Source organism: Salvelinus sp. IW2-2015, linkage group LG36 (genome assembly GCF_002910315.2).
Source record: "Salvelinus sp. IW2-2015 linkage group LG36, ASM291031v2, whole genome shotgun sequence".
Lineage (NCBI taxonomy): Eukaryota > Metazoa > Chordata > Actinopteri > Salmoniformes > Salmonidae > Salvelinus > Salvelinus sp. IW2-2015.
This window is the reverse complement of record NC_036875.1, coordinates 37,016,975-37,032,223: the sequence shown is the minus strand read 5'-3', so window position 1 is coordinate 37,032,223 and position 15,249 is coordinate 37,016,975. Positions and strand designations below refer to the sequence as shown.

The following is a 15,249-nucleotide window of genomic DNA, read 5'->3' as shown; positions in this document are numbered from 1 at the left end:
GACCATCACGACTTCTACAGAGAGAAACCATCACAACTTCTACAGAGAGAAACCATCAGGACATCTACAGAGAGAAACCATCACGTCTATAGAGAGAAACCATACAACTTCTACAAGAGAGAAACCATCATGTCTATAGAGAGAAACATCACGTCTATAGAGAGAAACATCACGTCTATATAGAGAAACCATCACGTCTACAGAGAGAAACCCTCACGTCTATAGGAGAAACCATCAACGTCTATTAGAGAGAAACCATTCAGAGGTCTAATAGGAGAAACCATCACATCTACAGAGAGAAACCCTCACGTCTATATAGAAAACCATTCACGTCTATAGAGAGAAACCATCACGTCTAATAGGAGAAACCATCACGTCTATAGAGGAGAAACCATCACGTCTATAGAGAAACCATCACGTCTATAGAGAGAAACCATCACAGTCTTAGAGAGAGAAACCATCACGTCTACAGAGAGAAACCATCACGCTCTATAGAGAGAAACCATCAACGTCTATGGAGAGAAACTATCACGTCAAATAGAGGAGAAAACCATCACGTCTATAGAGAGAAAATCATCACGTCTAGAGAGAGAAATCCATCACGTCATGAAATCCATGCACGTCAGGAGAGAAAACCATCACGTTCTATAGAGAAACCATCACGTCTACAGAGAGAAACCATCACGATCTGAGAGAGTATTTGCCGTCTGCGCTCTATTTATTTCTCTCTGTAGACGTGATGGTTTCTCCTATAGACGTGATGGTTTCTCTCTGTAGACGTGATGGTTTCTCTCTGTAGACGTGATGGKTTCTCTCTKTAGACGTGATGGTTTCTCTCTGTAGACGTGATGGTTTCTCTCTGTAGAGGTGATGGTTTCTCTCTATAGACGTGATGKTTTTTTGTGCCAGGTCAGGAAGGTGCCGATGGAAGCTCTCTCTCTTTCTGCAGACCTGATGCAGCCAGAACCCCCCCACCCCCCCATTTCTTTGTCTCTTGTCACAAGGCAGGCAGTGGGTAATGTCACAACTGAAAAGGGTATAAGAAAATATAGGTATTGTATAGGTTGTATTCAAAAGAACAGAAGGCAGAACTGTCCCTGAATCAGCAGCTTGTTACCACCATCCTGTTCTACAACACCTCTGAATCCATGACTCAAGCCTTTCTCCCATTTTCCTCCCCCACAATCAGCTGCAGCTAAAAATAGGGACGCACATTGTATTCCGTGTCCATTGAGGTACCCACAACCYTCGAGGCGTCACTGAGCATTGTCACGCTGTCAAGCCATGCTGACACTAGTGACTGGTGTGTCCACCTACATACAGTCCCTGTCATGACGCGACTCCCCGTCTCTCTACCTCTGTACRTTTAACAAAAACAAAGCTATAAATCTGTAATTTGGATTGGCCCAGGGCTTTCCAAACTGGTAGGGTGTAACGCTATACAGAAAATAGCAGAAACATTTCAGTGTAAAGCTGCCTGAAGATTTTTGTCTCAGCAGTCTCTGTACTTGTTTTTTCCTTGATGTAGCTGGTCTGAGTAGACGGTCACCGCTCCACAAACCTCTCTTTAATTGAGACAGCCACCATAAACAGTCATTACACTATTAACCTAACGTAGCGGGCGTAAAATAAACGGCTGAAACTAGATACCCTACGTACTGGTCTTGACAAGAAGAAATCAAAACTGTCAGGGGAGGTTCCCTTCATCAAAATCAATCAAAGCGGACTCTTCATTCTTAGAAGTCAAAACAGTATTATTTAATTGAGTCTTGAGTCATGTGTATTGTGAAAATATCTGCATATCTTATTAAAATCCAGTCGTACTGGTCTATTTAAGCAATAAGGCATGAGGGGGTGTGGTATATGGCCAATATACAATGGCTAAGGGCTTGGATACAGCCCTTAGCCTTGGTATATTGACCATATACCACAACACCCGAGGTGCCTTATTGCTATTATAAATTGGTTACCAACGTCATTAGAGCAGTAAATATAAATGGTTTGTCATACCCGTGGTATACGGTCTGATTGATATACCACGACTGTCAGCCAATCAGCATTCAGGGCTCGAACCACCCAGTTTATAGTAAGTCTTAACTAAAGTGAAAATGCTGTTGCCCTCAGGATAAACCACACCATGACTTTTAGGTGGACAGTTTAGTTTGCATTCTTAGTTTCTCACAGAATGATACCAGGTATTTATCATCTCTGTTTAACGTTTGCCATAGCATCACTGTGAGTCAGCTACATAAGTGTAACACTGTGTGGTCTGGGCTGGACTCCTCCAGTGTTTTATATTCAGCCTTATGGGACGTTTACCCACATCTATTGTTCTTTTTTTGTCAGTTTATAGTTGAAGAATCAGTTTCTTGCCAAGTGTTCCTGCCTCTAGTGGTCAGYGGAGGCTGGTGGGAGGAGGTATAAGAGGACGGGCTCATTGTAATGGCTGGAAAGGAGTCAATGGAACGGTATCAAACATATGACTCCTCACCATCAATTCAATTCCAGCCATTACAATGAGCCCGTCTTCCTGTAGCTCCTCCCACCAGCCTCCTCTGCTAGTGGTATACAGTACACTTCCATATCAGTGGTGTGAAAATATCTCTCTCCCTCTACTATCCCCTCTCTGCTCGATGTCAAACCGAGGAGGCCACCATGACTGAAAAGTAAACCAGGCACCATATTTAAAGTAAACCTGGCACCAAATTTAAAGTAAACCAGGCACGAAATTTAAAGTAAACCAGGCACCAAATTTAAAGTAAACCTGGCACCAAATTTAAAGTAAACCAGGCACCATATTTAAAGTAAACCTGGCACCAAATTTAAAGTAAACCAGGCACCAAATTTAAAGTAAACCAGGCACCAAATTTAAAGTAAACCAGGCACCAAATTTAAAGTAAACCAGGCNCCAAATTTAAAGTAAACCAGGCACCAAATTTAAAGTAAACCAGGCACCAAATTTAAAGTAAACCAGGCACCAAATTTAAAGTAAACCAGGCACCATATTTAAAGTAAACCAGGCACCAAATTTAAAGTAAACCAGGCACCATATTTAAAGTTAACCAGGCACAATGTTTAAAGTAAACCGGTGCATCATGTTTAAAGTAAACTGAGCAGCTATTTAAAGTAAACCAGGCACCATATTTCAAGTRAACCAGGCATCATATTTAAAGTAAACTGAGCAGCTATTTAAAGTAAACCAAAGCACCATATTTCAAGTAAACCAGGCACCATATTTCAAGTAAACCAGGCACCATATTTCAAGTAAACCAAAGCATATTTGTTTGACAGTCCTGGAAACCTGCTTAACCTAGGTGATAATGGTATTTATGGAGTGCCAGGTATGGTTATTTACATTGAAGTGTCTTTTTAGTCTGTGAGAACCAATAAGTGTTACATTGTCTTGATGTTGATGGATTTGGGGAATGTTCTGTTCATTTAGACATATGCCTAGATTATTGTACTGTATGCCTCTTCTTCACAATATGCAGTCAACTTCCCTGACGGGAGGCACTTTAACAACACTGTGTGTTGTGCTATCGCCCCTGAGTTTAGTGTGTCAGCCTTGAGGGAGCTGTGGGGCACTAGTAGGAGTCGTTAGTGGGTGATGGCTTTGATCGTTTCCTTATCGGATTACACTCTCCGTTCCCTTGCCCCCTACGCTATCAACCATTTAAGACTTGTAGAAGCTGTCACAGTTGGGATATATTGTCTTTTATTTACATTACTTTAATTGAATGGTCATGTCTAGGGTTGCAAAGGGAGGGTATATTACTGGAAACTTTCAAAGTTTACCAATGAACTATTAGAACTTTGGTTTCTTTATAGCTGCACTATGCAGAAATCGCTCCGCCATTTCCTGGTTGCTAAAATTCTAAAAGTTTGCCACATTTTTGTTTACGTGACAAAACGATCAAGTATAGTGTAAAGAATTTACTGTTCGGTCTAAACCGCTGTGAAATATATTTTCCATAACAAAAAAGATTGTATTTTCAGCTGTTTGAAGCTGGTGTACAAAACTGAAAGTAAAAGACGCAAAAACTAAACTTAAAAAACGGGAAGCATAGAAATAGCGCACATAGAACAGATTTACCGCTTGCTTTTTCATTGCTTTCAATGAAAATGACAGATCTGTAACACTCATGTCTATGTGAATTTGGTTGGGTCGCCCAAAAAGATACATATTGCAGTTTTAAGGGATTTTATGTACTCTATCACAAGACATCTAGTGGCCGTTTTGGGTACTTCAGATTATCACAGGTGTCTGTAATCTCTTGCCCTCTGTGTGGCCTTATCATGTGAAATTTGTGAAATAATAAAAAATAGAATGGCAAAGCTGGAAATCGTTATCCTAAATATAAACCATCAACTTAGTGAATACCATTTGGTTTCCGCATGAAATATCCTTTTTTTACACACTTACATTTTTTTTACTACTATGTCAGTATGTATTTGTTGTCAGTGTTTTGGTGGCAGTTGTGAAAAAAGTCAATAGCTTTACGAGTTGCAGAGGTAATTTAAAATAATGCCGTTGTTGATTTAGATGCTTTTTTCATTAATTAGGCTATTTTTTTCTTAAACCATATTGTCTATCTACTAGAAACTCATGGACAATATGGACAGATATAAAAATAAAAAAAATCGATACTATATGATTGAAAAAAAGTTATTGCATGCATATCTCCTAGGTCAACACTCAACATACTGCAAAGATTTTAGTGTGACCGTGGCCATTCACTGAGGAATTCACCAGAAAGCCAACTGCCTTAAATACAATATGAGCTTCTCATGGTAACCCACATGGAGAATAAAAATCCTTGGCAGTTTGCATGCACAGGGGCAATTTGCAACCTGACTCAGTGAAACAAAGCCGAGGGGCTTAAAATAAAAGCTGGGGGGAAAAAGGCTGCTGTGCTGCGTTCTCCTCTCTCCCCACATGTACTGTGTTATCAGAGCCAGGTGCTGGTTGGTTAACTGAGTAAGCCAGTCAGGTGCACCGCTCCAATGGAATGTGTTTTCCAGACATAGCTGATCTTCACCGGAACTCAGAACTCTGGAAGTGGTTTAAAACCCCTCTTAAAAATGTCTGGACCCCTGCAGAGAGTGAGCTTGGATGTGGATTGTTTCCATTTCAGACTCCTTTCCTTCGTTATCATGTGAACTAGATTCCTTCACTGATCCCAGTGACCTTCAGGGGAAGACCTGCTGATTTCCTAAAGGAGGAGAGGAATAAGGGAATAGAGGAGGAGGGGAATAGGGTTCAAGGAAGGTGATGTTTTGTAGTTACTACTGAAAACAGAGAGAACCTAGTCATTTCCAAAGAGCACAAACTGTCTTATCAATTATACTGTTTCCACTCAAGTGTTTGATAATGGGGAGTGTGTAGCAGATGAATGACTTACCAGTATGCTAAGATGTTTGGAGACAGAGCATCAGTACTGAACTGATAGGTCACAGGAGGCCGCAACAAGACTTAACTGTTCAATTGTTCAGATTGTGACTCAGTAACAGGTACATCGATGCACTAACCTGTCAACTCTTCCCATGATTCCACCTGGCTTAGCTTTGTGAAGGAGAAAATGACTTGTCATGATATGACTCATCTCTCTCCCAGGCACATGTTTTATTTGGGCTGCCTTTGGCTGCTTGATGGACAAACTCACTAGATAAGGGGTATTTTGGAGTTTGCCCTCCTGTTTGTGTGTGTGTGTGTGTGTGTGTGTGGTGTGTGTGTGGTGTGTGTGTGTGTGTGTGTGTGTGTGTGTGTGTGTGTGTGTGTGTGTGTGTGTGTGTGTGTGTGTGTGTGTGTGTGTGTGTGTGTGTGTGTGTGTGTGTGTGTGTGGTGTGGTGTGATTGGTAATGAGGTGGGCCGGCAGGCAGACTAGCTGACACACTCCTGATAGATAGTGACTGTTCCCTAGTTCCCCCAACCTGTCGTCCAATCACATTGCTGCAGTGTCAGGAAGTTGAGGGTCGCTGACCTCTTTGAACTCTGATTTAAGGAGGGGGTGGCAGGGAATTAAATTACTTCCTAGTGCTTCTAGTAAACCAGAAGTCTATCTTGTCACACTCAACCTGACTGGAAAGATCGGTTAAACAAGGCTCTTACTTTGTCTCTGTGGATACATACACGTGGATAAGGTTTCACTTAATTTGAACCTAAGGTAAGGCTACTGTTCATGTTTTAGTTAGCATGTCATTTTGGCTATATTCACCGCCTGGCATAGTGAACTGTCTTAACGCTTGGCGTAGTGAACTGTCTTCACCGCCTGGCGTAGTGAACTGTCTTTACCACCTGGCGTAGTGAACTGTCTTCTATGCCTGGCGTAGTGAACTGTCTTCACCACCTGGCATAGTGAACTGTCTTCAACGCCTGGCGTAGTGAACTGTCTTCAACGCCTGGCGTAGTGAACTGTCTTCGCCGCCTGGCGTAGTGAACTGTCTTCAACGCCTGGCGTAGTGAACTGTCTTCGCCGCCTGGCGTAGTGATCTGTCTTCACCGCCTGGCGTAGTGATCTGTTTTCACCGCCTGGCGTAGGGAACTGTCTTTACAGCCTGGCGTAGTGAACTGTCTTTTTAAGGAAGGATTACACTTACTACTTCTCTAATCAGTCTGTGTGCTTGGTTGGGCAATCAATGCTACTTTAACCTTTCTAGCGCAGGCACAACATTCCGCTGAAAAGGCAGCGCAGGAAATTCAAAAATATTTTTGGGAAATATGTAACTTTCACACATTAACAAGTCCAATACAGCAAATGAAAGATAAACATCTTGTTAATCTACCCATCATATCCGATTTCAAAAAGGCTTTACAGAGAAAGCACAACATATGATTATGTTAGTTCAGAGCCAAGTAAAAAAAAACAGCAATTTTTCAAGCCAAAGATAGGAGTCACAAAAAGCAGAAATATAGATAAAATTAATCACTAACCTTTGATGATCTTCATCAGATGACACTCATAGGACATCATGTTACACAATACATGTATGTTTTGTTCGATAATGTGCATATTTATATCCCAAAATATCAGTTTACATTGGCTCGTTACGTGCAGTAATGTTTTGATTCCAAAACATCCGGTGTTTTTGCAGATAGCCACAGAAATCCCAGAAATACTCATAATAAACATTGATAAACGATACAAGTGTTATTCACAGAATTAAAGATAGACTTCTCCTTAATGCAACCGCTGTGACAGATTTCAAAAAAACTTTACGGAAAAAGCATAATCTGAGTACGACGCTAGAGCCCAATCCAGCCAAAGAAATATCCGCCATGTTGGAGTCAACAGAAGTTAGAAATRACATGATAAATATTCACTTACCTTTGATGATCTTCATCAGAATGCACTCCCAGGAATCCCAGTTCGACAATAAATGACTGATTTGTTCCATAAAGTCCATAATTTATGTCCAAATASCCACRAGTTAGCGTKTTCAGCCCAGTAATCCATCTTCATGAGCACTGCGTCCAGACAAAAACTCGAAAAGTTCCGTTACAGGTCGTAGAAACATATCAAACGATGTATGGAATTAATCTTWAGGATGTTTTTAACATAAATCATCAATAATGTTCCAACCGGAGAACTTCCATTGTCTGCAGCAAGCACTGGAACGAGAGCTAACTCTGTCAGGAGCGGCGTCACGAGCCTGAGACACTCTGCCAGACCATGACTCATTCATCTCCCATTCCCCCCTCCTTTATAGCAGAACCTGAAACAAGTTTCTAGACGGTTGCATCTAGTGGAAGCCTTAGGAAGTGCAACTTAACCCATAGACGCTGTGTATTTGGTAGGCAAGCTTTGAAAAACTACAAACCTCAGATTTCCACCCCTGGTTGGATTTTCTCAGGTTTTGCCTGCCATATGAGTTCTGTTATACTCACAACATCATTCAACACAGTGATTTTTATCCAATACTACTAATAATAATGGCATATATTAGCATCTGCTATCTGAGCAGCTAACCGATCGCTGCAGCTGTACATAGTCCATCGTATATTAGCCCACCAATTTACTAGCTCATCCATATGGTTTTTATTTATTTACTTTTCTGCTTTTTGCACACCGTATCTCTATGCCACATGATCATCTGATGATTTATCACCCAGTGTTAATCCTGCTAAATTGTAATTATCGCTCCTATGGCCTAATTTATTGCCTACTCCTCATGCCTTTTGCACACATTTGTATATAGATTTCTCTTTTTTTTCTTTTTTTTCCTACTATGTTATTGACTTGTTTATTTGTTTACTCCATGTGTACATCTGTGTTTGTTGTCTGTTCACACTGTATGCTTATATCTTGGCCAGGTCGCAGTTGCAAATGAGAACTTGTTCTCATCAGCCTACCTGGTTAATAAAGGTGAAATAAAAAAAATTAAAAAATTCTGGGACAGAGTAGCAGGCAGTTTACTCTGGGCCCGCATTTCATGCAAAAGTGAAAATGCTGCCCCCTATCCCAATTAATTAGATAATCGTTACAAATTTGGCTGAAAAATAAAAAAAATCTTAAGACTTGTCAATGCAGTTGAATCTGTGTCTCTATGCCAGGGGTTCTTAAACTTTTTCAGCCTGAGACCCAAAATARAAATTCTGTGTTTTCCTGGGACCCAAGCTTAGGAAAATATGCAACTATACGTAAATATCGGAACATTTCATTGCCTGTATGCCTAAAAAGAAAAAGCAATATAGACAAAAACAAATAACAATGAAATACCCATAAATATATTTTCATGTTTATTTTTCTCCATTAAAAACACTCTTACATACCTGTCTAGGTTGAAACTGTTGCTGTTAAAATACAATAAATTATTTCATTCTGAACTGGAATAAACGGATTGATCACATCACACAWATGTAGACCAGAAAACACACACATACACACAGTCCTAATGAGAGGTGTGTGTCTGGTTGAAGTTTCCAACAAGCAGGTCTATTCTGGGCTYTGCTTTAGACAGTGCAACACTGAGGTGATGCTCAGCAATGACCCTGTTTCTGTACTTCAGAACCCTGGCTTGCATAGGTATGTGGTGCCAAACTGGATCAGAACATCTACTGCTCTCTCAGTCAGGCAGGAGACTGCTTTCTGCTTCAGATGAACAACCCAGAAATGTGTGACTGTTTGTCTCAAAAAGCATCTTGCTTCAATCACTTTATTCCAGTTCAGAATAAATATTGTAATGAAACAGCAGGGAGCAGGTCTCGAACCCTCGACCTTCTAGCCCGAGGTCCGGCGCGCTATCGACTGTGCCGCAAAAGCATGCTCAAGCGGCAGAGTCGATTTCCGCGGTTATAAACCCAGGGTCGTTACAATATTAATACTTGTAACAGCAACAGTTCCAACCTAGACTTGTTTTCAACGATAATTTATACAGTAAAATGATAATTTTTCATCTTCATCTGTACTGTTTCTTATGGTTGCACTACTATCAGTAGYTAGTTGGCTTGCTTTGGCTAACGTTAGCTATTAACGTTAGCTGTGTAACGTTACAAGGCTAGGGGATTGTTTGAAAGACATTCACATCTACTACTCTGAGATATAGTGCTCCCTTATTTCTGCYTATCATCACCTGTTATTAAATGACAACAATGCCATGTTAGTTGATTTACTTTTACACTTTCRAAGYACTGTTTCCTGAAGCATTCTGCCCTGTTCTGAAAGAACTCCCTGGGTTTACCGTTATGTTGTGCCTGGATGTTTGGTCAGGACGTGTCGTTTTATGCATTTGTTCGTTTTTAGAGACTCATTACTAAGCACTTCCCCASACAAAACACATTGTGAGCAMTCCTCGTTATTTCTCAAAGTTTGTATGAAAGAGACAMAAAATCATCACTGTATTTGCGTTTCATGACGATTGAGCTCAGTCAGAATTTATGGCTAGCATGAGTCCATTCCATGACAGCGGTGAGTGATGGCGCGTGGAATAACAAGTCAGTGGCTTGAACGACAGCGCTACAGCGTGTGGGTCGCGCAKTGATCTTCAAGAAAACTGCAGAAATTAAATATTTATACCTTTACGTCGCAACGAACCATTAACAGGTGGGTCGCGACCCATACTTTAATTAAGAAACTCTGCTCTATGCTAACTTGAAAGAAACGGTCTGTGTTGTAGAATGGTTATAAAATGGTAATAGTGGTTGGGTGACTTGGGTATATTTTGGTCGTGACCCATACTTTAATTAAGAAACGCAGCTCTATGCTAACCTGAAAGAAACTGTCTGTGTTGTAGAATGGTTATAAAATGGTAATAGTTTTTGGGTGACTTGGGTCTATTTGTTATTGAGGTGTCGGCCCAGACACAGGAAGTGATTGAATCAACACCAGCCTCTATTGCACCACCAGACAGGAGGAGGAAATGGGTGTCGTCTGAAAACTCAATGATTATGCCTCTGGGAAAATGTGCTTTGTTTTATCTTGTTTTTCATTGGCATCGTTACTTGACAAATAATACATGACGGACTGTCAGCATTTTCGAACTCTAAAGGCATTGCAATATAGTTCCATAATGTTATAGTTATTAAGTAATTATTTCAGCGTGATGACTCAACCGCTTGTGATTTGGAAATGCCAAAAGGTGTGTTTTCTCAACTGACTGGGACTGAGGACAGTTGGATATGAGAGAGAGCCTAAAGATGGTGACTTGAGACAATGTAGAATCAATTCCTTTGGTTGATTTAATGAACTTATTGGATATTTGAATCATGTGCCTTGGGGTTCATCCTGCGACCAACTCCCTGCAGACACTTCTGTCTCTAAAAGACTTGTCTCTTTGATCTAAGATGACAAATTGGAGGCATTTCAACATAATGTTATCGGAATCCCAATAATGTGCTGCTAGACTTTCTCTATGTTCAAATGCCTCCAATTTGTCATTTTAATGTTATCAGAATCCCAATAATGTGCTGCTAGTATTTAACGTGACACAAGGCTCGTGTTCAGCTGACGCTGCTTTTTGTTTTGGCCTCTCCACTCTTCTGTTTTGCCTGCCTTTGCTACTTACAACTACCATTACATTAATGATGCTTGATTACAAATTTGATAATAATAATGTGATATTAACAACATATAACAACATGTTCAGCCAAGATTCAGCCTGTTTGCTCTGTTCATCAAAAGGTCCCAAAAGAGCAGCTGTCGATTGCTCTTGGCTCCTCTCATAAGTGGCCCCAGAGGTCCCTATGAGGGCCTGTAGGCTACTCTCCATTGCCTGCTCAAATATCAGCTATACAGGGAGGGAATCATCTCTTTATCCCCTCTACAGACTCTGCRGATCCCAGTGAGCCAGTGTGCTCCCTGCGCCGTAACTCCTGATCTCTCTGATTACCCCGCCCCACTCACCTGTACCCCAGGTTACCTGACCAGAGGTCAAGGTTCAGAGGCTGGAGGGCCCGAGACCTGATAAAGAACAGAGCCATTCAAAAGCTCTCTGGAGTCCTACCCTTCAGCTCAGACCCCTCAGCATGGAGTTATTCAATACCGTGGTAATCMACCTTCTCAATGTCCCAGAGAGGTTATTTATGTTTGTCTCGATATGAACTACTCCTTCTAGTCACCCCTTTCTCTCTTYGTCTCCATTCCGCCGCTCCTGGTTCTAGATCACATCCAATGCTTCTCAAATATGACTAACTAGAATCGCTGACTATATAGCCATCCTGATCGCTTCTGTGTCTGTTTTGAAGGTTACTGCTAGAGGGACTGTGAAGATGTCATTCACCACCGCTGTCCATCTCCTGGCACTGGTGGTAATATGTGACCGGGTTAAATCTCATCGCATCAACTTCAACAATGTCAAACCTCCTGTGGAAGGTGCGTTTCTGCTTACTGGTTGAAATTTATGTAATTTCTTGAACAATGACATCAACTACCTGAAGTAACATTGATATCCATCAAAAARGAAGTTTGAACAGGAGGAATTTGAGTGAAAACATCTCTTTACAGCCACTCCATTCCCTAAGAGCTTCAAGTGCTTCACCTGTGAGAGAGCTGCAGACAACTACACCTGCAACCGCTGGGCTGAGGACAAGTGGTGTCCACCGAGTGAGTTCCCTCTGTTGTTACACAATGATACTGTCAGATATTATGCATGTCTTTATTGTTTCTCATTGGCGTTACTGATGGGGCTAACCAGTACTTAATGACCATTGTTGTTATTGCTGTTACACTATTATAATAGCTTATGATTATGCAGTTATAGCCAATGCATGACAAAACCAGCTAACCAGTTGAGTAATGTATATTTATTGGTCATCCTTTCCTCAGATAGCCAGTTCTGTATGACAGTGCACCATTTCACCAGTCACGGCAAGACCAAGTTTGTAACCAAGAAGTGTGCTGCTCGTRAGGAGTGTCATACGTCTGGCTGTAGACATCACAGGGACACAGGTCACACTGTAAGTCCATACACCTAAACCCCTCCACATGTAACCGGTGTGAAATGACTAGCTAGTTAGCGGGGTGCGCGCTAATAGCGTTTCAATCGGTGACGTCACTCGCTCTGAGACCTTGAAGTAGTTGTTCCCCTTGCTCTGCAAGGGCCGCGGCTTTTGTGGAGCGATGGGTAACGATGCTTCGTGGGAGGCAGTTGTTGATGTGTGCAGAGGGTCCCTGGTTCGAGCCCAGATAGGGGCGAGGAGAGGGACGGAAGATATACTGTTACATTGGTGCCGTGACCCGGATCACTGGTTGCTGCGGAAAAGGAGGAGGTCAAAAGGGGGGTGAATGTAACCGGTGTGAAATGGCTAGCTAGTTAGCGGGGTGCGCGCTAATAGCGTTTCAATCGGTGACGTCACTCGCTCTGAAACCTTGAAGTAGTTGTTCCCCTTGCTCTGCAAGGGCCGCGGCTTTTGTGGAGCGATGGGTAACGATGCTTCGTGGGAGGCAGTTGTTGATGTGTGCAGAGGGTCCCTGGTTCGAGCCCAGGTAGGGGCGAGGGGTGGGACGGAAGCTATACTGTTACACACACACACACAGTAATTCACCTAAACCCCTCCACACACACAATAATTCACCTAAGCCCCTCCACACACACAGTAATTCACCTAAAGCCCTCCACACACACAGTAAATCACCTAAACCCCTCCACACACACAGTAAATCACTAACCATGATCTATTCAGTCTCATTTGTAGAATCATCTAAAAAGTATTTGCCATTATTGCTGCCCTTGTGTTTTGAATTTGTTGTCACACACTCCTCCACTCTCTCTCTTCTCTTCTCTCGTCTCCCTGTCCTTGTTCTCCTGTAGGAGTGTGTGTCATGCTGTGAGGGTATGATCTGCAACGTGGAGGTCCCTACCAACCACACCAATGCTGTGTTTGCCATGAGGCAGCAGGCCTACAGCTCAGCCCCATCCCAGACTCCTGTTAGGACAACGTGGAGCTGCTGCTGGCTGACGTTACTGTCCACTCTAGGCCTGGGGCTGACCAGGCTGGTCCTACTGTGAAACTACTGTCACTCAAACCAGGTCCCTATAGAGGGGACCAGACTGGACCAGAACAACATGTCCCTCAGACCGGTTCCTATAGATGGGACCAGACTGGACCAGACAACATGTCCCTCTGAACAGGTCCCTATAGAGGACCAGACTGGACCAGAACAACATGTCCCTCAGACCAGGTCCCTATAGAGGGGACCAGACTGGACCAGAACAACATGTCCCTCCAGACCAGGTTCCTATAGATGGGACCAGACTGGACCAGAAGAGCATGTCCCTCTGAACAGGTCCCTATAGAGGGGACCAGACTGGACCAGAACAACATGTCCCTCTGAACATGGAGGATGTGTGTTTTTACAAGTCTGATGGTAATCTGTGATAAAGATGTCACATGGATCGATCAATCACAAAGGAATACAGCAGTGTCATAATGACTGATGCTTGGTTTACCAATGACCACTGATGACACTGGTTGGATCTACATAAGCCAATGGAACTGGAGAAAAACATCCATGGAACCAATAGAATTGGCCAGAGGAACAATAACAATGGTCAGTGGATCTACAGAACTGGATGCAGAGCATCGGACTGCAGATGCATAGAGTTACTGTAGTTTGTTGGCTAGGGCAGTTGGCTAGCAGAGCAGCCAGAAGGGTTCAAGGAGGATAATGGTTTGTTCCATTTTGCCCATCATAAGTCTGTCTAATATCTACTGCTGATTCAAAGATGGAGGCCCAGTAACTGTTTCCTCACCCAGCCCTGCCCTACACTACCCAGAGCCCTAAACCAATGTTTCCTCATCCAGCCCTGCCCTCCACTACTGTTTCCTCACCCAGCGTCTTCCAGAGCCCTAAACCAATGTCTCCTCACCCAGCGTCTTCCAGAGCCCTAAACTAATGTTTCCTCATCCAGCCCTGCTACCTATACTGTTTCCTCACCCAGCCCTGCCCTACACTACTGTTTCCTCACCCAGCGTCTTCCAGAGCCCTAAACCAATGTTTCCTCATCCAGCCCTGCCCTACACTACTGTTTCCTCACCCAGCCCTGCCCTACACTACTGTTTCCTCACTCAGCATCTTCCAGAGCCCTAAATTAATGTTCCCTCACCCAGCCCTTCCCTGCCACAGTCATAAACTACTGTAAAGACCATGAGACTGTTCCCTCACCCAGCCCCGACACAGTATAAAACTACTGTAGAGACCATGAGACTGTTCCCTCACCAGCCCCAACACATTATAAAAACTACTGTAGAGACCATGAGACTGTTCCCTCACCCAGTCCAAAACATTATTAAACTACTGTAGAGACCATGAGACTGTTCCCTCACCCAGTCCCAACACATTATTAAACTATTGTAGAGACCATGAGACTGTTCCCTCACCCAGCCCCGCCACAGTATTAAACTACTGTAGAGACCATGAGACTCGTTCCTCACCCAGCCCCAACACCAACACATTATTAAACTACTGTAGAGACCATGAGACTGTTCCCTCACCCAGACCGACACAGTATTAAACTATTGTAGAGACCATGAGACTGTTCCCTCACCCAGCCCCGACACAGTATTAAACTACTGTAGAGACCATGAGACTGTTCCCTCACCCAGCCCGACACAGTATTAAACTACTGTAGAGACCATGAGACTGTTCCTCACCCAGCCCCGATACAGTATTAAACTACTGTAGAGACCATGAGACTGTTCCCTCACCCAGCCCCGACACAGTATTAAACTACTGTAGAGTCTAGGACTACATTTACCTGATGTATTCAAATCAAATCAAGTTTATTTTATATAGCCTTCGTACATAAGCTAAT

General features: G+C 42.7%; 1 protein-coding gene across 5 annotated transcripts in view; it reads left to right on the top strand.

The window, feature by feature from the left end:
* The window catches only part of LOC111959416 (ly6/PLAUR domain-containing protein 6B-like), a 34,971-nt gene extending 21,457 nt beyond the window's left edge, over positions 1 to 13,514 (top strand). For 3 of the 5 annotated variants that reach the window (XM_023980939.2, XM_023980936.2, XM_023980938.2), the window contains 4 exons: positions 11,681 to 11,807; positions 11,940 to 12,038; positions 12,261 to 12,391; positions 13,246 to 13,514. In XM_023980939.2, coding sequence (XP_023836707.1) covers positions 11,705 to 11,807; positions 11,940 to 12,038; positions 12,261 to 12,391; positions 13,246 to 13,443 — 531 coding nt within the window. In that variant the 5' untranslated portion in view covers positions 11,681 to 11,704 and the 3' untranslated portion in view covers positions 13,444 to 13,514. Of the gene's footprint in view, positions 1 to 5,921; positions 6,165 to 11,262; positions 11,483 to 11,680; positions 11,808 to 11,939; positions 12,039 to 12,260; positions 12,392 to 13,245 lie in introns of those variants that run through there. The other 2 variants (XM_023980935.2, XM_023980937.2) reach the window with 2 other exon arrangements.
* The last annotated feature ends 1,735 nt before the right edge of the window (positions 13,515 to 15,249 follow it).